The following is a 23,079-nucleotide window of genomic DNA, read 5'->3' on the forward strand; positions in this document are numbered from 1 at the left end:
CCTGGAGCAGAGACGCCGAGCAGGAGAGACAGGCGAGGACAGCACCCGGGGGAATGACGGGGAGCGTCAGGCAAGATACACACAGGTCACAGCCCAGGGGCAAGACTGGACCCCCGGCCCCAGCTCCTGCGGGGCTGCGGCGCGGCCGGAGCAGGGAAGCCGGTCCCCTGGCCTCAGCCCCATTCCAGCCCCAGACCAGGAGTGGGGGGCGTCACGCCCCCAGGGGGCCCCTCCTCCTCCTGACCCTGGGAGGGGAGTTCGGGGCCCAGAATTAACAGAGAGTAAATACACTCATCCAAAGTAGAACAAGAAGCCCAGGTCCTTCTGAGCCAGAAGGACCCCCCCCCCCCCCACTCCCCTGAAACATCTCTCTGGCAGAAGAGAGAAAGGTGTACAGGACCGGTGAGTCAGCGGGGGAGGTGGCGGGTGGAGGACGTGGGGAAGGAAGGGGCTGGAGGGAAGGTTAGAGACACGCTGGTGATGGGAGCCCACCCACCCGCCGCAGGGCCCGAGGCGGCGGGCAGGGGCCTGGGAAGGCAGCGAGGCGAGGTCACTTTACCTGCTGGAGAACGAAGGTTTTCATAGCAGCGACGAGGGGCACAAAAGAGTGAAGCGCAGACACAGCAGGGACTCACAGCCCCGCGTGAGAACCCAGACACCACTCAGCCCTGGGCGTGGGGGGGCCTGGCTCCCGGCTATCCTGCTGTCTGCCTGCGCCCCTGTGCACCCTCCTCCGGCGGCGTGGCCCCGGGGCGGCTGGATGAGGCACTGGGCTGCTAGAGGGACCGAGGCGGGCTACGCGAGCACTGCTGAGCAGGGCATGGCTCAGCCGCTCTGCCCCCAGGACTTTCTGACTTCCAGCTGGTCAGGCCCAGCAAGGGGAGGCGTGCTGGCTGGAGGAGCCCCGCAGTACCAGCGCTGAGCTCTGGGCCGGCATTAAGCCGCGGCTCTGGGGCCTGTTCTCTGGCAGCATCGGCTAGCCTTCCTGCCTCCCTTATCTTGTCTTCCCTACGCTCCTGCTCCTCCTGACCTCTCTGCAGAGGCGCTGCTTCTCTGTCTCTAGTCCCTCCTCTGGAGCTCCGAGGTTTGAGTTACTGCCATGTGAGTCCAGACCTAAGAGCAAAATAGTGTAATTACCAAATTCCTCCAGGACAAAGACGCCTCGGACTGTATTGCACTTTTTAATGTGATTCAGCTCTATGAAAACCTGCAAGAGAGGGAGGGAGGGAGCGGTAAGGCCCAAAGGCTCCCCCTCCGCCGCAGAGCCCCCTCTCCCGGCTACAGCCCCGTGCCCACACCGGAAACCTATGTCCCGAAAGAGGGGCGCGAGAACCCACACACACACAGCTCAAAAGCGCCAAGAAGCGAAGACAGCAGAAAGGGCAGTACCTTCCGCTCCTGGCCGGAGGAGAAAGCATGGGAGAGAAAGGAAGGTGTTAGTTTTACCGGTCAAAGCCAACCCCAAGGCCCCTCTGCCGGCCTGGGCTGCCTGCCTGCACCCTCCGCCCGGGGCAGCGCTGGCAGGACCCGGCGCCCCGGGGCCCCCCGCCCCAGCCCCTCGGCGCTCCACCACGCCATGCGTCCTCCTCCGGCACCGAGGGCTGGCACAGGCACAAAGCTCTCCTCACACTGTCCTGGGGGAGGTGGGGGCATCTTCCGCCAAACAGGATCCAGGTTCTCCCCGGAGTGCGTGGTGATGGCAGTGACAGCCGCCACTGTGAGCACCCACTGGGAGTCCTGCACACACTGTCTGTCTGTCTGTCCTCGCGTCTCCGGGGTGGGGCATCACGCACAGGTGTGGGATCACCCGCATTTCAGATGAGGACACGGAGGGTCAGGAAGGGTTTTGCCCGCGGATAACAGCTGGGATCTGAATCCGAGTATATCCTGACTCCAAAGGCCACGCATTTTCCCCCTCAGCAGAGCCCCATCAGGGAGCCACCGCTTTCTCCACTCCACCTGAGGTAGAAGATGGGCCCCAAGGCCAGGATCTCAACGTGAGTCCGGGTCTGACCATCTCTCTCCTGGGGCAAAGCCATAATCCACAGACTGTCCTGTACACACTGTGTAATGCTTAGATGCAAGGTCAGTCTGGGGCGGGTGCTGGGGGTGGACCAAGGTGAGGATGGGGCTCATTCCCTGAGACCTGTTCTTCGGAAGGTGAGGCTCTGGGGGAGGCCGCAACCCTCAGGTGCAGTCCGAAGCCTGGCCCCCAACAACTGCTGGTGCCTCCGTGGTCCAGAAAACTGCTTAAGTAAACCCTCTGTGGGTGGACTCTCAGGTCTCGAGTATACTGTTTAATGCACGACCGTGGCCCAGAGTGAAAGTGCTTCTGCAGGTACCCTGCCCGGAAGCTGGGCAGCTGCTCCCCACCACACCGAGCTGCCCTGAGGGGGTCCTGAAAGAAGAACTAAAATGGAAGCGGGGAGGGAGCCCCCGAGTCCAGGCGTTCACAGCGCACTCGGGTTTGGCTCAGAGCCTGGGGAGGGCGAGGGAAGGCACTTGTGTGAAGAGTCAGGACTGGGAACGGACCTGGGATGATGCACGGGCCTCAGAAAGGAATTAGCTTAAGGAGTGTCCACTGAGAGAAAATGTAATGCTGAGTTAGAAGACCAAGAGGAGAAACGGTCAGCTCCTACGGTGGAACCACAGGGAGGGCAAGATGGATCCGGAAGTGCTCCCCGGGTGGGAGGCGGGCGAGGGAGTGGGGTCTGCAGAGCAGGGGACGGGGCGGGACGCTCAGAGGAAGGAAGAGAACAGGAAGGAGGATAAGCAGGGCGAAAAGACGAATTTACACACACACACACACACACACACGCTTCACGCGCACCAGAGGACCAGCTGGCCTAGACTCTCATAGCGAAACAACAAGCAAAAGCACACCCTGGAGCAAGGGAAGGCGACAAGGGCCGGGGGACGCTCCCACTCACACTGAGCTGAGTCTACGGTGGGGCCTCGGCCCCCTCTCCCCACCCCCCTGCACAGCCTCCCTGCCGCAGCTTCGCGGGGTGGGGGCGGCCAGTGTCACTGCGCCCTCCCCTCGGATCGCTCTCTGGTCCAGCTACCCGGATGCTCTCACTAGCCCCGGAGGCCTGGCTCGCGTTCGCGGAGGGAGGAACCTGGACATTGGACGCCTGCAGCGCGGGGGCTGGAAGCCTCCGGCCACCACTGTAACCCACCTGGTTGTGCATGAACTTGAGGTTGATCCCTTCGAGGGTGACCTGCAGCAAGCCGCCCTCACCGGTCTTCAAGTCCTGCACGGGGAACTCGCCACCCAGTTCCGGCCCTGCGGCGAGGGAGGGCGCTATCAGCTACCGGAGGGGGCGAGTCCCGAGGCCCGCAACCTGCGCGGGGCCGCCCCCTCCTCACCGGGCTTGATGCTCTGCTGGCGCGCGGCGGCGCGCTCCATGCTGTCCTTCACGCAGTAGTACAGCTCCCGACACTGCAGCACAGGGGGCGGCTGTTCAGTCAGACCATACCCCGGGCGCTCCACCCCGTGCCCGAACCCAGGACCTCGGAGGCAGCTGTAGGTGGCCCAGCCCGCAGCAGAGGCACGTGGATGCGTGGCCCCCAGGACGTTCCCTTCCCCCACCTCCCGCCCCGCCACGGAGCTCGGGGCCGGGAGGCACCTTCTTCGTGTAGAACTTGTTGAGCTGGGTCTCGGAGCCGTTTCGGCGCCACAAGCAGAGCACCTTGGTCTTGGGGCAGTAGGTCATGTTGATGAGCTTCTCGTACCACCAGCGCTCGTACACCGTCCCGATGTTACTGCGCAGCACCACGCAGTCGTCACACACCTGCGGGGCGGTCGGCGGCCCTGGTCTCCTGGGTCTCTCCCGCCCCGGGCCTCACCGTGGGCCGCCCCGCCCCGCGGACAGATGCACGCCGGGTGCTAAGAGCATCCCCCAGGTCAGGGTTCTCCCCCGACACTCAGCCTAACTTGGGGGGAGACGCAGACCCTGAACGGCTGGACATGCCGTCCACCGGAAGGGTTGCTGGCAAGAGGAGGAGCCACTGAAAGGAACTCGTGGGCCAGTAAGGAGGCCCCCGTCTCACCTCAGGGTTGATTACCTCTTACACGTTCTGGACGTAAAGTACGCGGAGGCCATCTCCTGCCTCTACCTTTCAATCTTAGGGATCATCTCTTTAGTGACTGAGGCAGACTTAACCGAGGAGGAAAAATGGGAAAGGAACACATTTTCTAACCCTGGCTCAACTCCAGTTCTGCAGAGATTCTTTTCAAAAATTAATTACACCAATGATACATGGACATTGCTTAATGCAATTAAAAAAAAAAAAGTTATCCAGCACAGGATGATATAAATTAAAAGGCGAAGTTCTCCTTCACAAAGTTCCTCTTTCTTGGTCAACATTCTCCCGCAGGCCAATGAATCTGTCCATCTGCCTCAGTTGTGGAGGAGGCAGTTCAGCGCGATGGGTAAGAGCACCAGTCTAAGAGCTGACTGCCTGGGTTTAGAGTCCGGCTATCACCTTACTTAGCTGTGTCACCTTAAGCAAGTTAATCCGTGTCTGTATGTCCTCATGTATACGATGGGGACAGCAATAACTTCATGGAGTTATTGTGAAGATTAAGTTAATGTGCATAAAATTCTCAATAAAGCCAGGCACGTAGAAAGTACCCGAGAGTCAGCTACTATACCAATAATACAATTGTGATGTAGGAAACAACAATTATGACGACCGTACTGATGATGCTCCGATCCTTCTGCAAAGACTTGTCTTCCCGAGTCCTGACCACACTCTGTGCTGGTGTCACACTGGCAGAGCCTCAAACTCATCCTGCCCAACTCTGAACTCTGCATCTCCTGGGCAGCTCCGAGCTCCCTGTCTGAGTAACTGGCATTTCCGTCCCCCTGGCTGCCTGGGCCAGGAATGAGACCCCACCATTCCGTCCCGTACACCCCAGGACACTCTTCCCCTCCCCTACTCCAGCCATTAAGTCCTAACTCTTCTTCAAGTCTAAGCTCAAAGATCAGTTGTGAGCATCACCCACAACGCCCGGGCCCTCTGCTGTGTACCCGCATGACATCTGCCCCCTGGAAATCTCTCATAATGCTCATTATACTTTATGACACTGGGTGTTTAATTTCCTGACTTTCCCAATGGCTTATCAACCCTATAAGGGCAACAGAACCCATATCTCCCTGATTCACTACTGTAATCCCAAAGCCAGCAAACCCAGTAGAGTGTCTGGCTATAGTATATGCTCCATAAAAATTGGGTGAATGAATAAGGAACACACAAGACTATCAGCTTTAATCCACCTACATAAGACTTTACTGGAGTTCAAAAGCCCGAGGAATAAAAGGGCCGAAGTAGCTGAGTAGCAATTTAGAGACTTGAATCCTACCGCAGCTGGACTCTGTGCTTCCCTCCATCTGGAAGATGGAGGACACTACTCTGCTTTCCATAACCCTTTGAGACCATCATGTAGGACTTTCCCTGGTGGTACAGTGGATAAAAACCTGCCTGCCAATGCAGGGGACATGGGTTCAGTCCCTGGTCCGGGAAGATTCCACACACCTCGGAGCAAGTAAGCCCGTGCACCTAGAGCCTGCGCTCTGCAACAAAGGAGAGGCCACTGCAATGAGAAGCCCAAGCACCACGTGGAGGAGCAGCCCCCGCTCGCTGCAACTAGAGGAAGGCCATGCCCAGAAACGAAGACCCAGTGCAGCCAAAAACAAGTAATTTTAAAAAGAACATCATGTCTTGGAGAGGAAAAGATACTTAGGAGAACATACGATTTCTACGCTAGAGAGACAGAGGTAGTAATGTGTCATACTCGCCTACACTGCTGGCGGAGATGTGAACTGATATAGTCTTTGGGATGGCCGTTTGGCAAAATCTATCAAAACTGCAAATGTATAAAGTGGAGACCTGCATCTGTGTGGCTGTGCCCCTTTGCTGTCCACCTGCAACTATCCCAACGTCGTTAGTCAGCTGTACTCCAGGACAAATGAAAACTTTTTAGAAAGTTGTAAACATGCATAAGCTTGATTCAGAAATGCCTTTTTTAATTAATTTTTACTGGCGTACAGTTGCCCTGCGGTGCTGTGTGAGTGTCCGCTGCACGGCAGGGAACTGTCTACAGGCACAGATCTATCCCTGCTTTCTTGGGTCTCCTTCCCATTCAGATCACCACGAGCATCGAGTTCCCTGTCTTACACAGTAGGCTCTCATGAGCCATCCATCTTGTACATAGTTTTATCCAGAAATTTCGCACCAACAATCTATCCTACAGAAATTCTCATCTGAGGATGTGAAGGTTTATGTTCAAGGATGACCAGTTAATCCTTGTTTAAAAAAAAAAAAAGTGGGAGGGACTAGTTAAATAAATCATGGCCCATCCACAGAAAACCTAACGGTTGAGCATCCATTTAAAAAAGACCAATTTCTATAATATGGAGACATACTATAGATATATCTGTGATACATTCAGTGAAAAAAGGCAAATTATAGAACAATATTTGTAATCTGGTATCACTTTTATCAACACTGAAAGAAAATCCCATATTTATATGGAATTTATACAAACACACTTTTTAAAAAAATCTGAAAGGATTCACACCACATTCTTTACCAGTGCTTACCTCTGAGACATGGCATTGGCAGGAAGTGAAGGAAAATTTTTACTTTTTACTTAATTGACTTCTATAGGGTTTGAAACATTTCCAGCATATACTCTTACTTTTGTAATTAAAAGGCAATAAAGGTGATTCTTTAAAGTCTTTGCAAATTGTTATCCAACTGATCACGCAGCCAGCAGCCTGCGCTGAGAACGGTTAAATCCGACAGCCTCACGGTAGCCAGGCGCTGACAGAGTGAGCGAGGTGACCCTGCTTTGCGGTACAAGGTAGCGCATCCATGAGGTGACGGACCCACCCCAAGCTCCACGGCCCTTGTCTGAGGCTCCGTGTACAGTGGTGAGAGTAAGTCCTACACGTCAGGGGATCCTCTGTAGAAATTTACTCTGCAGCAGGTGTCCGAAGTAGCCCTCAGCTCGACAGGCACCCAGACAAATTCTATCATTTCGAGGGGGCATGAAAACAACAGCCTTCTTAGTTACCTCACCATGTAAGTTTCTGCCGCAGAGCAGATACCCCACCCTATATTTGATACCTCTTCAAAAAGCTGTGACTGAAAATCAAATTCAACTGAACCAAAAGGCAACAGGGTGTTAGCTAATTTCACTACTTTATAGAGGAGCTGTACTTGGCCCCTAAAATTACTTAGAATCTTAGCCATTTTGGAATTAAAAACACAGAAATGAAGAAAACGTGGCCAACTTCCTTCATAATACCAGATTAAGAAAGGATTTTTCTAGCTATGACTTAAAATCCAGAAGCCAGAAGATAAATGACTGATTAATTCAACTACAAAAAAAGTTAAAAAAAAATTCTGCACAGCAAAAAATACCGTAAGTTAAATCAGAAAACTAATGCAGTGCAGAGGTCAGATTCCCACATGTGAACCCACTGATCACAAGGAGAGAGCTGATCATATGAGGCAACAGGAAAATATACAGCACCACCTATTCTTGCCAAAATACTGAAACTGAAATTGAACAAATCTCCAGACTGAAACACTAGTTTGTACAAATACAAGTGATAGAGAAACATGTTACACAACACTAAGGAGATGCAATCAGCAAAAAAATCTAAAATGTAAGACGCTCCATACGGCACATTTTTCCCAACAAAATAAACAGCAACATGGAAGAGAAACTATGTGTTGAGATACTTTAGAGTCATATCAACCAAAACTATAAATGCATTTTCCCTTTGACCCAGCTATCCCACTTCTGGGAATTCTTAGATAAAGCTTCCTTTCATGCATGAAATGAAGCAGGCACAGCATCATCCAGAGTCACACTGCTAACAGTATAAAATTCTGGGAGAAAACCAAGGGTGTATATATACTGACTGGCGAAATAAAGTATGGTCTAGTCACATGGTGGAACACCACACAGCTGTAAAAAGAATGAGAACATTCTTTTTGTACTGATATGGAAGATCTCCAGGATATGTTTAATTAAAAAAAGAAAAAGGTTCAGATCAGCAGATATGATGTGCTACCTTTATGTCTGTGGTGTTGGAAAAGACTCTTGAGAGTCCCTTGGACTGCAAGGAGATCCAACCAGTCCATCCTAACGGAGATCAGTTCTGGGTGTTCATTGGAAGGACTGATGTTGAAGCTGAAGCTCCAATACTTTAGCCACCTGGTGCAAAGAGCTGACTCACTGGAAAAGACCCTGATGCTGGGAAAGATTGAAGGTGGGAGGAGAAGGAGACGACAGAGGATGAGATGGTTGGATGGCATCACCGACTCAATGGACATGAGTTTGAGTAAACTCCAGGAGTTGGTGATGGACAGGGAGGCCTGGTGTGCTGCGGTTCATGGGGTCGCAAAAAGTCAGACACGACTCAGCGACTGAACTGAACTGACAATGAATGATAAATGGACTATGAAAATGAATGAGATAAGTGGGGAAAAATATCCTGGTATCCGTTCTAGGAGTTCCTTGTGACTTTCAAATGCTCCTCTGGGCATGAACCAGCAGCACCTACCTCCATGAAAAAGATATCTCCATTCGTGTCTGTCCCTGCATGTACCACGAATGTCTGCTTCTTCATGTGCCGGCTGCCACTGGACCGGATGGAGAGATCTCGTCCATTCTGAGGAAAGAGAGATCCTTTAGCGACATCCGAACGTCCCTCTGAGAGCAGTCTGGGCCCAGAACTTCCCATTCACCAATTCAATTCCTATTGGTCTCCTCAGAGAAGCGCCATCTGCTGGCCACTGGCCACCATGGACATGTTCACAAACTTCTTGGTCTCAGGATTCTTCAAACATTACTGATGACCCCCAAGAGCTTGTTTTTGTGAGTTAAATTTATAGATATTTACCATATTAGAAATTATCACTGACAAAAGTTTTAAGTTTTTATTAATTAATTTAAAGTGTTAGTCGCGCAGTCGTGTCCAACTCTTCGTGACCCCCACAGACTGCACAGGCTCCTCTGTCCATGGAATCCTCCAGGCAAGAATACTGGAGTGAATAGGCATTCCCTTCTCCAGGGGATCTTCCCCAACCCCGGGGATTGAACCTGGGTCTCTCACATTGCAGGCAGATTCTTTACCTGAGCCACCAGGGAAACCCAATTCATTTAAAAGGAATTAGTAATTCATTAATAAGGTGGCCCAAGTGGGAAAGAATATGCCTGCCAATGCAGGAGACACAAGGGATACGGGTTTGATCCCTGGGTCAGGAAGATTCCTTGGAGGAGGAAATGTGAAACGTACTCTAGTATTCTTGCCTAGGAAATCCCACGGACAAAGGAGCCTGGGCTACAGTCCATGGGGTTGCAGAGTTGGACACGACTGAGCGACTAAATACAAGGGTACAATAATAAATCCATTACGTGGTAATATAAATAACATATTTTTTCAAATAACTATCTCCCAGAACAAAAAAAAAGTGAAGAGCAGCATTATTTTGCATTTTTACAAATCTGATTAATGTTTGGCTTATTAAAAAATAGTTGCATTCTCGTATCTGCTTCTACAGTTAATCCATTGTGACATGTTGCTTTGGCAGAGGGGTATTAAAGAAAATCTGACTTCAAAGATATGTATCTGGAAAAGGGAGGCATATTCTACTAGGCTTTCCATATATATATATGTGTATTCTTCTCTGATGCTGTACCAGAACCTCAAGTAGTTTCTTAAACTTAGTTGCAATGTGGGATCTGAAAACACATAGGTGAACACTTTGTACTTCGTTACATTATGATCCATTTGTTTGCTTTACACTTGGAGTTAAGCTTGGAGTTAAGCTTGGAGTGGTTAGTTGAATTTGCAATACCACACATTGGGCATCTGGAAAATACTGGTTTTTCAAGTTATGAAGCTCTTTCAAGTGTTGACAAATTTCATAACATAATACCAAAAAATCACATTCATTAATTTCATCACCAGTCTCACTAGAAAAGCCTTTAAATACTGGGAAGCTTCGAGCACAAAAGTCTGCTGAATACCCAACTCCAAACAATGATAGTTTGTTAGTCATTCTTTCAAGTGAAAATGATGTCCCATAAACAAAGCTGCCAGTTCACTGTGCAACTCAAATTATCACAAACTGCTTCTCCTCGAAATGATCATTGCATTTTGGTTTGCGGCAGAAATGCTCTCTGTGTATTTCTCATTTTGCCACACAGAATGTTAAGAAGATGTATAATCAGTAATCAGATTTAAGAAAACTGATGAATTTAACTGCTTCATCGAGGACACTCACAAGTAAGCTGGCTTTTCAATTTCTTTTTAACCGAGAGTGTGCAGAGATGGCGACACCAGCACGTTTGGTGCCACTGTCTACACTGTATTAAGGCACCAGCGGTTTTTACCCACTACTGCTTCTGAACCATTACTGTGCACATCAACCCGGTAAAAAAAGCAAGTAACACTTCAGTATTGTCAAGAAAGCAGTATTCACCTTGTGGATCCACAGGGGTCCACAGACCACACAGATATTGAAAAGGCTGCACTAGGATGATTTCAGTGCAGAGACTCCTATCACAGAACAGAACGGCAAACACCTCATCTAGAGTCCAAGCCCTACGTTCAGAACTAGGAATTCTGAAAGTATCTGAGCCAAAAAATGACCTACAGGGAAGCCTCTCCATCAGGCCTTGGGGCCCACACCTGGGCAGCTGACTAGTGTGATGGGAGGACCCTGAAGAATGACTGAGACGTGCTCACCAGGTTGGCCAGCTGGTCAAGGACTTCATTGATTTGCTGACTGTACACAAGTCCAATATGGGACTTTCCCATCAGGCGCCTCACCTTCTTCCGGATGTCATTCTTATTTACCTGGAAAACCAAAACAGGACCTTAATAACCAAGAGTGACAGCAGGGTATTGTCTCCACTGGATCAAGTCATGTCTTCATGTTAAGAGAGGCCGGGAGAACAGGTGGAGGAAAAACCCAGGAACTCATTCTCAAAACAACTCTCTTCTACCCACCAGGTCCTTTCAGAACAAGACTCTTCTACTTGGGAACCCAGTTCTCTCCCATGGCTATAAAAACCAAATATAACCAAGTCAAACTAGAATCTGCCATTCATTACTTTTCTAATAAGCAGTGCTTTTTACATCTACGGGAAAGTCTACATGATGAAGGACTAGTGCTGAAAAGTAAATTCTGAGCATCCTTTCTAAGGTTTCAGAATCTACTACTTTAAAAACAATTCTTTTTCCACTGAATCCTGTGGTGAGTTCTACAGGCATCCTAAAACTGTTCAGCAAAGGAAGCCCATTGAAAATTCAAAAGAAACAAGTGGCATGCCATCATCCATCCCCTTTATAACACTCCCCAGCACACAGCAGCCTGGCTGCTTCAGAGAAGGGGATAAATGAGCTGCAGAGAGGCCTCAGACCTTCAGTGAGGAAAAGGGCCCTAGCAGGATGCCCTGACTGCTTCCCGACTGCCTTGTCCTCAGCATTGGCAGTAGCTGGGCCTAAGTAAAACCAACGCTACCTTCATCAGAAGCATGTACGAGATGAGGTTGTGCAAGAGTGTGGCCAGCAGACGGTCTTCATCGTCCTCCAGGCGCTTCCGGTCGTGTTCTCCCAGGGACAGGTACCTGAATGCGAGACCAGGGCACGTCAGCCCCCAGGTGGGAGGATGCAGAATTAACGGGGAAAGGGCCAAATTTGCCTTTTACAAGGGTTTATAAATCTCGCACCTGTCTATCATTTCCTGGGGACCCTGGTCCATGCCCATTCCTTCTCTCTCCAACATCACAGCATCTAAGAACGCGTCTTCCCAGAACTGCATTTGGTCCCATAAAGTAGAACGCTCTTTGCCTGTGTGGAAGAGAGGGTTTCTGAGGGGCTTATATAACATATAAAGAAGGCGGCTGACAAACTAAGATAAAGAGTCAATTCAGGCAAGGAAGGGAGTCTTCACAAATTCCAGAGCAAAGGAAACAGCAGACTCGCCACCCCAGATCCAGCATTCCTGCCACCAGCCCCGGCTGCCTCCAAGTGAGGCCTAGTCCTTCCCAAGGAGGAGGGATGAACAGCACACACAGAAAGGTGGTTACTTATAGAAAAGGTCTCCATAGCAGCGTCCTCTAACTGGTCCCACATCGATCCTTTGTCCCTTCCTGCCAGTTTGTGAGCAGGAAGGACCACGGTAGCAAGAAAGTAAAAGAAGACAGAAAGAGAGACTGTTGATTAACACCAAGCTTCAGTCTCTTCTAGTGTTCCCCCATTGCTTTCCTCTCTCCAGACCCAGACAGCCGCCGGCTTCAGATGTAAACACGCCCTCTCACATCCGCACTGAGATCAGCCAGCGGCCATGGAGCTCCTTGCCGGGTGCCACCCTCTTCCCCGGCCGGGGCCTGCTTCCTTCCTGCGCAAGGGGCCTTCTCGATCTGCTGCTCACCTAGGAGTCCCTCGTAGAGGTAGACTCGCTGGCTGACATCTTCAGAAGAGCGAACTGGGCTGCCCACCAGCTTCTCCTTTACACTTGGCTTCAAGCTATGGGCTTTACCCTAGAGAGAAGAGGCAACAGGTCAGCTGCCCGAAGCACCAAGGGACTGGGGCAAAGTAAGCCAGCAGCTTATGAGAGAGGCTCACACATCGGTCACCATCATTAGCCACATGTATTCCAGTGGCCCTCCCTTGGCCACTCTGCTCGCCTCAATCAGAACTCAATCTGGGACTTCCCTGGTGGTCCAGAGGTTAAGAATCCAGCTGCCAATGCAGGGGACTCAGGTTTGATCCTTGGTCTGGGAAGATTCCACATGCCATGGGGCAACTAAGCCTGTGTTCCCTGAAGTCCATGCACCGCAACTAGAGAAAAAGCCTTCACTCGGCAAAGACCCAGCACAGCCAAAAATAAATAAAAGAAACCTTTTAAAAAAGAAGTCAACTTGATAATACTGCTTTCTGTTACTGCCTCCCGAAACATGCAATCGAGCTTTCATTTTTACTTATTTTTACTACCTCGTTTCTATAAGACTCTTTGCTCTTAAAAATTAGACAAATACTCTGTAGCAGAGTGACACAGTGGAAAGAATACTGGGTTTAAACTGAGAACAACCAAGAATCAGATCCCTGCCTCTTACTAGTTGTGTGATCATTGGTACAAAACTTATTAGCTTCTCAGACTCATTTTTTTCATCTGTAAAAGGAAGATTATAATACCCACTCAACAGGACTATTCCAGGGATTAAACGAGAAAAGACATATAAATCACGCATAGTGCCTGGCACACGTGTGTGTACTATGTCACTTCGGTTGTGTCCGACTCCTTGTGATCCCATGGACTGTGGACCGCCAGGCTCCTCCATCCATGGGATTCTCCAGGCAAGAACACTGAAGTGGTTGCCATGCCCTCCTCCAGGGGAATATTTCCGACTCCCACGTCTCTTACGCCTCCTGCACTGACAGGCAGGTTCTTTACCACTGGCACAAGGCTGGTATTTGACAAATGTTAATGTTTTCTCTCTTACCATGTCTTAGAAATATCTTCCCACATAAAAATACCACTTTATCTGCCACTTCCACAACATTAGGCTTTATGTTCATTTGGGAAAGATTTTCAGCTGGGGAAGGGGTAGCTCTCACGCCCATTTCACAACACGTGAGGCACCATAAGCAGAAGAAGCCTCCAGAGGGTCCTAGGCAATAAATACCTAACGAGTGTGTCCAAACGCCAGCTACCTGGTTCACAGCCCAAGACTTCGTTTGGGGAGCTGTATTACCTTAATATAAAGTTATTTCTTGCCAAAACAGCCTATTTTTTTTTTGAACCAAGAAATTTAGGTCACTGCTCTCGGCAACTAGACTGCAGGAATCGCCCTTACCCAGAAGCACAGGACAAGTGAGAATCTGTCCCTGGAAGGTGCCAGGAAAAGGAGCCCACAACTGAGTGGCTTCTTGCAAGACAGCTACGGCACAGCACGTACCTCAGCTTCCAGAACAGAAGCACACCAGAAGGATCTGAGATGCTCTTAATTACAAGGGTCTGCTTAGACTCAGGGCCAGTTACAGTCCAGGAGCTTGAACGGCTCTGCTGACTCAATCCTACCCCATCCTCCACTCTGGGATGTTACTGGCTCTGTCAGAAGCAGGGCTACACAGGGCCCGGGGGTGAGAGTGGTCACCAGGGCATGATTTATTTCATTTAAACTTCCCCTCCCATTCTCCCCACAGACCAAAGGTGAGGACCTCTGAGCTCAGGCGGAGAACACCCATCCTCAGCTCTGCCTGACCACATGGCGAGAGCGTCAGAACCTTTAACGCTGCCTGTGGACGCCTGTATACACTGCAGGGCCGTGTGTCTATAGACAGGGACTAAAAAGAACTCTGATTCCAGCTGATCACTGGCTTACTATATAACCTAGGGCAAGATCTTTTTTTTGCCCTCACCTATCAGAACAGATCGGTCATAGCAATATACGGAACTGCAAACTTCTTGAGAAGGGGAATCATGCCTTGTCATCCCTGATTCTTTCTTATAGAATCTGGCATTTAGTCAATCACTTAATAGATGTTTATTCATGAAGGAAAGTTTTGAATAACTGTTAGGAATACATGAAAATGAAATGCTATTTTAAGGTGCTACAAAAACAAAGCAGTGACCAGAATAAAAACAGGCTGACTGGGACAAAATGAGACCCGCAGTTGCCCTGACATGGCCACAAAGGCATCACTGTTTATTTTAAACACGGGGGTTATTGCCACATAGGAGTCGAAGCCCTATGTCACTGGGCAGGAAGCCTAACTCATCAATGATTCAGGAGATAGTTCTAAAAATCCCAGAGCATGGCATCGGATGACTCTGAAAAGAGCTAATTTAAGAAACATTTTCCTGAGAGTCAGATATACGAAGGTTATCCATGCCTTCCCTCCCTTTTGCCTCCTAACTTTCAACCTTTTCTAACCTAGCCCCGTCCCAGTGAACAGTGCTTACAAAGATGGCACTGGTGGCAGGGCTGGTCTCGATCTCACTGTCAGACAAGGTGCCCCGAGAGCCTGCCAAGTGGGCGCTGCCCTCGCCGCCTGGGCCATCGCCCGCGCTGCTGCTGAGGTCGCTGTCTGCTCCCAGGGTCTCTCCGGAGCTGTTGCTCACCTGCAAAGGAAGAAAGCTGCTAAGGGGTCTCCCCAGGGGTATGTCGCAGAGATGCCAAGCTTGTTAGAGCTCTCTGCTGCCATGAAGAAAAAAAGGACCCAGCCTCACAGGCGTGTTAAGACAGCCTCTGGGAGTACCTTCTTTACAAGAGGAGGAGGAGCCCTGGGTGAAATCTTGGGGTCTGATTCCATGAACAAAGACCCATGACAGGTACACGTCTCCACCAAGAGAACCAAGCTGACCTGAGACTAAGAACAACCTCCACAGGAGAGAGGGAACCCCCTTCTTCCAAAGGGGGACGCACACCCCGCCCACCAAGGTGCCAGCCTGGTGTTCCCCTACCACGGTGCTAACTTCAGAGTCCTGACTTGAGCTTCGGATCATCACGGCGGGACTCACACCGATGACAGAGTCTGGATCAGTCCTCTGAAACAAGACATGCGGACTCAGACACAGTGGGGAGGTGGCCCATCCACTCTCAGCTTCCCTAAGAAACACTGTATCTTCTTCCTCCTCCCATCCCCACCCTTCTATTGTCATCCCTGGATAAGTCATGAGAAATCAGCTCTTTTTCCTGAATTTAAAATATATATGACTTACAGAATAAGAAAAACAATGAATGTAAAACAAATACGTGCTCACTATGGAAAATATGTGAAAGAAATAAGGAAATTTAAAAAAAAAGCCATAAACTTACCACCCACATTAATCACTATTATTAAGTCTTTAGCGTACTTCCCTTCAGTCTTTCCTATGTATATTTTAAAAGTAAAATCTGAATCACACTGTATGTAGCTTTGTAAACACTTTCCCATGTCACTAAATTTTTGAAAATACAGTCATTAATGGAGACTAATATTTTTGGGCTCCAAAATCACTGCAGATGGTGATTGCAGCCATGAAATTAAAAGATGCTTACTCCTTGGAAGGAAAGTTATGACCAACCTAGACAGCATATTAAAAAGCAGAGACATTACTTTGCCAACAAAGGTCTGTCTAGTCAAGGCTATGGTTTTCCCAGTGGTCATGTATGGATGTGAGAGTTGGACTGTGAGGAAAGCTGAGCGCCAAAAAATTGATGCTTTAGAACTGTGGTGGTAGAGAAGACTCTTGAGAGTCCCTTGGACTGCAAGGAGATCCAGTCAGTCCATCCTAAAGGAGATCAGTCCTGGGTGTTCATTGGAAGGAATGATGCTGAAGCTGAAACTCCAATACTTTGGCCACCTCATGCGATGAGTTGACTCATTGGAAAAGACCCTGATGCTGGGAGGAACTGGGGGCAGGAGGAGAAGGGGATGACAGAGGATGAGATGGCTGGATGGCATCACCGACTCGACGGACACGAGTTTGAGTAAACTCCGGGAGTTGGTGATGGACAGGGAGGCCTGGCATGCTGCAATTCATGGGGTTGCAAAGAGTCAGACACGACTGAGCGACTGAACTGAACTGAATATTGTATTACATGGATACTGCTGATGCTGCTAAGTCGCTTCAGTCATGTCTGACTCTGTGCAACCCCATAGACGGCAGCCCACCAGGCTCCCCCGTCCCTGGGATTCTCTAGGCAAGAACACTGGAGTGGGGTGCCATTTCCTTCTCCAATGCATGCATGCATGCTAAGTTGCTTCAGTCGTGTCCGACTCTGTGCGACCCCATTGACGGCAGTCCACCAGGCTCCCCCGTCCCTAGGATTCTCTAGGCAAGAACACTGGAGTGGGTTGCCATTTCCTTCTCCGTTACATGGATATATTACACTTATTTCATCATTCCTCTGCGACTGGATATTCATGATGTTTCAAGGTTGTCTTTTTGTTTTGGTCTTAAAGAAGTATTCTGAGATAGCGAACTGTGAACACTCATAATTCTGAACAAGGCTGTCACAAACCTGGGAACTGGATGTCAGGCTCACACCACTGTCTGCGCTGACCTGGGACTTTTTCTCGTCGGTCTCACCAAGGTCAAAGGTGGGTTTGATTACGTCAGGCCCTGAGGAGGGGAAGACTTGTGTCACTTGGCATATAGGCGAGGGGCAGGCTGGCCAAGGGAGTGGGACAGAGGCACGGCCTGGTCCCAGACCTGTTCCGCATGTCCCAGTCACCTTTCCAGGGACTGCCACTCACTCGGGCCCCGCTGGAAAAAGAAGTCCCCAGATGCCTTAAGAACTAGGTAGGGGAAAATTAGACCTGGTCTCAAGGGGTTCTGCAGCCATCTTCTCAACTTGAGAAGACTCTGACTGAATCACCCTAAGGAGGAAAAGTTACACAAACAAACCACGCTCCACTGCACTCAGGGTCAGCGCTTCACTGGGGCTGGAGAGCCTTTAGGGGCCCCGGTCACTGTGCGTTCCCAAAAATGTGTCTGAAGAGACCAGAGCAGGAGGAGCCCAGGGAGATTAAACAGCACCAGCTGCTTCCGTGGACACTGCCCGCCCCCCCACAGCTTCTCGTTCAAGGTTAAAAGGCACCCCCCCCTTTCCCGCCCATCCACAATGGTATGGCAGAAGGACAGAATGACAGAAAGCGAGAAAGCGTGCCTAGGCAAGCCACCAGAGAGAGTCGGGAAGCTGCAGACTCAACACGGAGGGACAGCAACCATCTCTGCCAACTGTGCCCACAGGCCTTCCAGTGGGTGCGGGAGAGGCAGCCAATGAGGGGCGCTGAGGTAGGCAAACGCTCTCCCCACCAACTCTGGGGCGACAGAGAACCCAGCTCTGGGGGCCTTTATGCAGTGGATGCCCTGATCACCGCCTGGTTTTCCACAAAGGGAAGAGGCAGAAGCAGCCTACAAGCACATACCTAGGCGTCACACACCACCTACCTGCTTTCGTTCCAAATACCCCCCAAGAACAAATTTGGGTTGGGGCTGACCAAGGGAGCCTGCCCCGACTGGGCCTGGGGAGTTGGCAGGTATGGGAGACTTGGCAACGGGAAGGAGCATTTGTTCCTTACTCTGTTTTTCCAAAGCTTTTTGCTTTTTCACTTCCTGGTGCTTGCTCCACAATTCTACCCCAGATGCAATGTAAGCAGGAGAGAAAGACAGAGAGAGTGAGAGGCTGGTCAGACAGATGAAATGGAAACCCCACCCCACCCAAGCTGCTTCCGTCTCAGGCACAGGACTACAAATCAAGAGATCAAGAGAGAGCTTCATTGAGGGGAGGAGGGGGTGAAACATCAAGAGATCTAATGCGTTCCCCCCCGCCGCCCAGCTCAAGAACTAAATTCCTTTCCTCATCTCAATGCGTCAGTAAAAATCCTTCCGAATATCAGAGCTGGAGAAGCCTTTAATAAAGCTCCTTCATTCTGGTGCGAGGAAGCTGATCCCAAAGAGGCTGAAGCGCTTGCTCAAGATCACGTAACCCTGGACCAAGGGAAACTTCCACCACACTGTGCTCTCTCTGCCAAATGAGCCGGGCAACAGCAAATTTTAAAAGATTCCAGATCAGACAGATGATCACCTCGTGCAGCCAAAGGGTCTCAGAAGCATCAGCACAAATCTGGGTGCTTCTCTGGATTCGACAGAGGCCACCTGTGCAGGCAGTTAGCATCCATCCCTGTTGCTACCAAAAAACCCGACTTACCCTCAGAATCAGTGCCTGCCCTGCCAAAAGACCCACCTTAGCCAGTAGAGGTGGACAGAGAATCCTAAATGGTCAAGAGCATCATAGTAGGGGTAGAGAAGAGGGAATAGTCATCACGGCAATTCTTTTCTTGAAAGAACTATAAAGTCTACTCGGTCCAATCTCCTTGCTTTCCAGGTGAGGAGATACAGACCCTGAAAGGGAAGCGATCTGTCCAAAGTCATTTTCTTTGCTGGGGGCTGATCTAGGATTAAAACTACAGATCTCCAGACTGGTGGGTCAGTCAGTTTCTAGAGCATCACAACAGATAGGAGAGAGACTTTGCTGGCTGCCTCGAGGAAAGTATTTTGCCGGCTAGAGAAGGCCAGGTTCCTAAAAAGGAAACTGGCTCCGCATTACCATTTAAGGGAGTAAAAGTTATTGGCTCATGGATGTGGCAAAAACATGCTTCAGTTAGAAGTATGTTCCCCAGGGATCTAGAACCAGAAAGAGAGAGATACCGTCTAGATGCGTCCAGGTCAGGTGGCGAGTGAGTCAGACAGACGCCCCGAGAGCTCATCAAGGCACTGCCTCAGTGGGAATGGAGAAACACCACACGTAAAGCTAGCGCTAGTATCAAGTCCACTGAGGAAGAGCTGACTCAGAACTCTGCACCTCAAGGTCTAGAACCCAGGGAGATGTGGTGGCCAGACATGCCCCAGAGAAGCAAGTCCGAGGGCAGTGTGATGGCTGGATGGGGGTGGAAACTGGCTGTAGAGACCCACACAATCACAGTGTCGCAGCCCAGAGATGCATCTATAAACTGCCTTACAGCTTCCAGGAGCTCTCCACTACGTGAAGCAATCCCAATGTAAATAAGAGAGGGGGGGACGGGGAATCCAGCTCAGACTCCGGCTCTAAGGTCCACGGGGCCCCCTAAGCAAAACTCCCACTCTTCCTTTGAGGCTCAGGTGAGGGTAGCTGTAAACAAAGCATAAGGGATAGAGAAGTATAAAGAGACATGGCTAGAAATGGACACAAATCTGTCTCCCTGTCTGGAAAGCAAAGCGTGGGGAAGAGAGAGGCGGGATTCTGGATGAGCTGAAAGGAGGCAGGGACACTGAAGAAGCCAGAACTGCTCCAGCTCACTCGACACGTGATACGCACCAATGGATGCCACAAAGTTCTCTTCCTTTAGACTTCTGGTGTCCAGCTCCTTGGGACTCTTTCCTGGGGCACTTGGTGCCCGAGGTCCCAGCTGGGGGACCCTCAGCTGTGCCATGGCCTTTGGGTCCCCCCGCCCAGTCAGGCCAGGATCCTTGCCAACCGGTGTGCTGATGCTCTCTGTGGGACTTCTCTTCCGCTTGTCTGGTTCTGAGGAAAAGATGAAACACACGAAGAGGTCAAAAGAGACAGAGAGGACATCCCTGGTGGCCCAGTGGCTAAGACCCCGAGCTCCCAAACCTGGGGGCTCACGTTCGATCCCTGGTCAGGGAACAAGATCCCACATGCTGCAACTGAGACCATCTTTGCGCAGCCAAATAAGTAAATGTTTTTTTTTTTAAAAAAGAGAGAGTCCAGGTGTGGAATGAGGTGGGAGAAGCGAGGACAGAGAAGGTGGAAGGGAAGAAGTGCAGAGAAAGAAAAGCGGGCCTCGTTCTCTGCCCCCAACAGCAGAATACCCGCTACATAAAAACATGCGCTAGAAAAGAAAAGCCCAGAGCCTCACAGGAAGCAGCCTGGCATTGGGAATCCAGGGCCGGGTTCCTTCTCTGCGGACGGCATGCCGCCCTGCTGGTCCCGCCCCTACCTTTACTGTAGTAGTGGGTCTGGGCGATCTCCAGAAGCCCGAAGATACTAGCCATGCCACCCAGGCCGGCGTGGGCAAAGGACTGCTCCAGACTGAGGACCGTGCACTTGAGCAGGTCCAACATGCCCTTGTACACCTTCCGGCTGATCTCCTGCAACGACAGCCCAGGGCCGAGAGTGGGCACCGCTCTCTCCAGGGAGGCGGCCCCGCCCCTTCTCCCCAGGCGGCCCCCGACCCAAGGCACTGACCACGTCCGGGATGACGTCCTGCCGGGCCTCGTCCTCGGACTGCGCCGTGCGGTTCAGCTTGCTCAGGACGAAGACGCGCAGCTGCTCGCTCTCCAGCAGCCGCCGCACCTTCTTCATGTTGAGCCAGCCGACGCCCTGGCCGTCAAGCACGCTGTGCACCACCTCCTTCAGGAACTGCTGGTTCTCACTGGGGGGGGGGGGGGGTCCACACACCACTTTTGGGGTCAGCGGCTCCTTGGCAGAGCTTCCCCCACTTTCACCAGACTAGATGTTTGCCGCCAGGGGGCAAAAACGCGAAGCCACTTTCCAAAGCACTGCGAAGGCCACCCCTGCGAAGCCCACCCCTCCAGACAGCTGGGTGGGCCCAAGGACCCAGCAGGGGTCCCACCCTCCTCCACACCACAAGCGACGGCCGCCTCACGGGGGCCGAGTCAGAGTGGGAAGGGATTTCACCTCTCTCTCTCTCTTCAGCACCCCTCATGTTTGGTACAGGAATCGCTACCTCCATCTGAGAACCTTTTAAACAGCTCTGGGGACTTCTTGGGAGTGCCCAACACAAGGGGCCCAGGTTCGATCCCTGGTCAGGGAACTAGATCCCATATGCTGCTACTGGGGAGTTCATGTACCACAACTAAGGATCCCACGTGACAGCGAAGATCAAAGGTCCCGAGTGCTACAACTAAGCCCAGCACAGCCAAATAAATAAGTCAATATTTACACAGGAAACAAAACAAAACAGTGCTGTCCTTTATTACCTAGAATTGCTGAATCGACCCTGAGGTGACGGAGGCTCTCTTTTCACGGTTGGGCTGTGTTTAATGACTGACGATTTCTGGTCCACTAAGGCCCGCCTGTTTCCTGCAGTCAGGGAGGCAGAAGGAGACGGGCATCACTCCTGGGGGTCCAGGAGCGAGGATCAGCACAGCCCCCCGGGGCAGTCATGCTCTGCACCCATTCCCTGGAAGGGCTGGGTGCGGGCGGCCCCGGGGTGTCACACACACACAGGTGGAGACCAGCCACGTGGAGGAGGTGGGGATGGAGACTCAGGCCGCTCCACATGCACCAGCAGCGCGCCCCACGGGCAAGCATGGGGGGGCAGGGCAAGGCGGGCCACTCGCATGATGCCGCTTGCTCCGGGAGGAGGATGGCCCTCGGGCAGGCACAGGAGATGCTAGGAGAAAAAAGATCATGCAGAGCTCACGGGCAAGACCCACCTTCACCACTCCCGGGGCCGGCTTCAGTAACAATCTCCATTAGAGTATTTAGCCCAAATACTGGGACACAAAATACACAATTAGTAGGTGCACCATGATACCACCACCCTGCACCCCACGATGGAGCTGTCAGTCAGATCGTCTGAGCATCCTCCCGAAGCTTAGTGCATGTGACCTTCGTTCTCGGGCACCTCCAGAGGCTGGAAGCCAAGTGGCCAAGGGGAACAAACCCAAGCTCTGGGAAAGACTGTCCTTAAGACTATGGGCTCTCCGAGCCAGAGACAGGGGAATGACACCAGGAGCCTTTAGATACTCAACGGAAGCATGCATGAGAGAGAGCTGTTTCATGAAACATCCAGCACGGGGGTCCAGAGGGCCCACAGGGAGGCAGAGGGAAGCACCCCAACGTGTCGATGGCATCATGGGGAGGGGGCGGGGCTGAGATGGGAGCGGGTGGGAGGGAGAGTGCGGCGGATGGAGTGAAGCGCCGGCATGGCATGCGATGAGAGCGTGGAGACACCTGTCCCCGGCAGCTGTGTCAAACGAGAGCCAGCAACGCTGCCGCCTTTCCGTTCCTAACCTGCCGCGCCTGGGCCGATCCGCCCTGCAGGCCTGGTGAGCTCCCTACACAGATCCCTAGCCGTGATGTCCTTCTGCCCATCCACCCTACACTCCCATCCCCACCAAAGAACGTTCCTAAGATCCCTAACATTTACTAACTGGTGGGGAGACAGGTCAGTTAGAAAATACACGAAACTGCTGCTCACTGGGCTTTCTTCTTTGATTAAATATTTCAGCACAAACTCCAAAGGAAACAAACAAAAGTCAGAGTACACTCAGAAGAGCCCGTCAAACTGTTGGGAGATCACAAATGAAAATCCAACTCTTAATCGCCCCTCGATGCCAACCAGTGCTACACTCACAGGGCCCTGAGCTGACAGGAAGCCAAAGTAAGAGGTCTCTTGACTCTGTAAACACTGCCAGTCTTTTCACAACCATACCCTGGTGGGCCAGCTCCTTAGGATGGAGTCTGTCCTAAGTCCACGCAGTAGGAACCTGGCAGAAGACTGGTGGTAGCCGACGAGCCCTATG

At 51.2% G+C, this 23,079-nt stretch overlaps 1 protein-coding gene across 16 annotated transcripts in view; it reads right to left on the reverse strand.

Moving 5' to 3' along the window:
- MADD (MAP kinase activating death domain) overlaps positions 1–23,079 on the reverse strand; it is a 39,267-nt gene that overhangs the window by 1,606 nt on the left and 14,582 nt on the right. For 3 of the 16 annotated variants that reach the window (XM_065945335.1, XM_065945334.1, XM_065945336.1), the window contains exons 16-33: positions 21,988–22,047; positions 21,529–21,631; positions 20,774–20,960; positions 20,526–20,676; positions 19,883–20,089; positions 17,045–17,145; positions 15,502–15,585; positions 15,001–15,159; positions 12,466–12,574; positions 12,122–12,184; positions 11,762–11,882; positions 11,554–11,659; positions 10,776–10,886; positions 8,586–8,693; positions 3,630–3,794; positions 3,370–3,442; positions 3,180–3,286; positions 1,138–1,207 (exon numbers count right to left, since the gene is read on the reverse strand). In XM_065945335.1, coding sequence (XP_065801407.1) covers positions 1,138–1,207; positions 3,180–3,286; positions 3,370–3,442; positions 3,630–3,794; positions 8,586–8,693; positions 10,776–10,886; positions 11,554–11,659; positions 11,762–11,882; positions 12,122–12,184; positions 12,466–12,574; positions 15,001–15,159; positions 15,502–15,585; positions 17,045–17,145; positions 19,883–20,089; positions 20,526–20,676; positions 20,774–20,960; positions 21,529–21,631; positions 21,988–22,047 — 2,085 coding nt within the window. Of the gene's footprint in view, positions 1–1,137; positions 1,208–3,179; positions 3,287–3,369; positions 3,443–3,629; positions 3,795–8,585; positions 8,694–10,775; positions 10,887–11,553; positions 11,660–11,761; positions 11,883–12,121; positions 12,185–12,465; positions 12,575–15,000; positions 15,160–15,501; positions 15,586–17,044; positions 17,146–18,107; positions 18,162–19,882; positions 20,090–20,525; positions 20,677–20,773; positions 20,961–21,528; positions 21,632–21,987; positions 22,048–23,079 lie in introns of all 16 variants that reach the window. The other 13 variants (XM_065945352.1, XM_065945338.1, XM_065945341.1 and 10 more) reach the window with 13 other exon arrangements.

Source organism: Muntiacus reevesi, chromosome 9 (genome assembly GCF_963930625.1).
Source record: "Muntiacus reevesi chromosome 9, mMunRee1.1, whole genome shotgun sequence".
Lineage (NCBI taxonomy): Eukaryota > Metazoa > Chordata > Mammalia > Artiodactyla > Cervidae > Muntiacus > Muntiacus reevesi.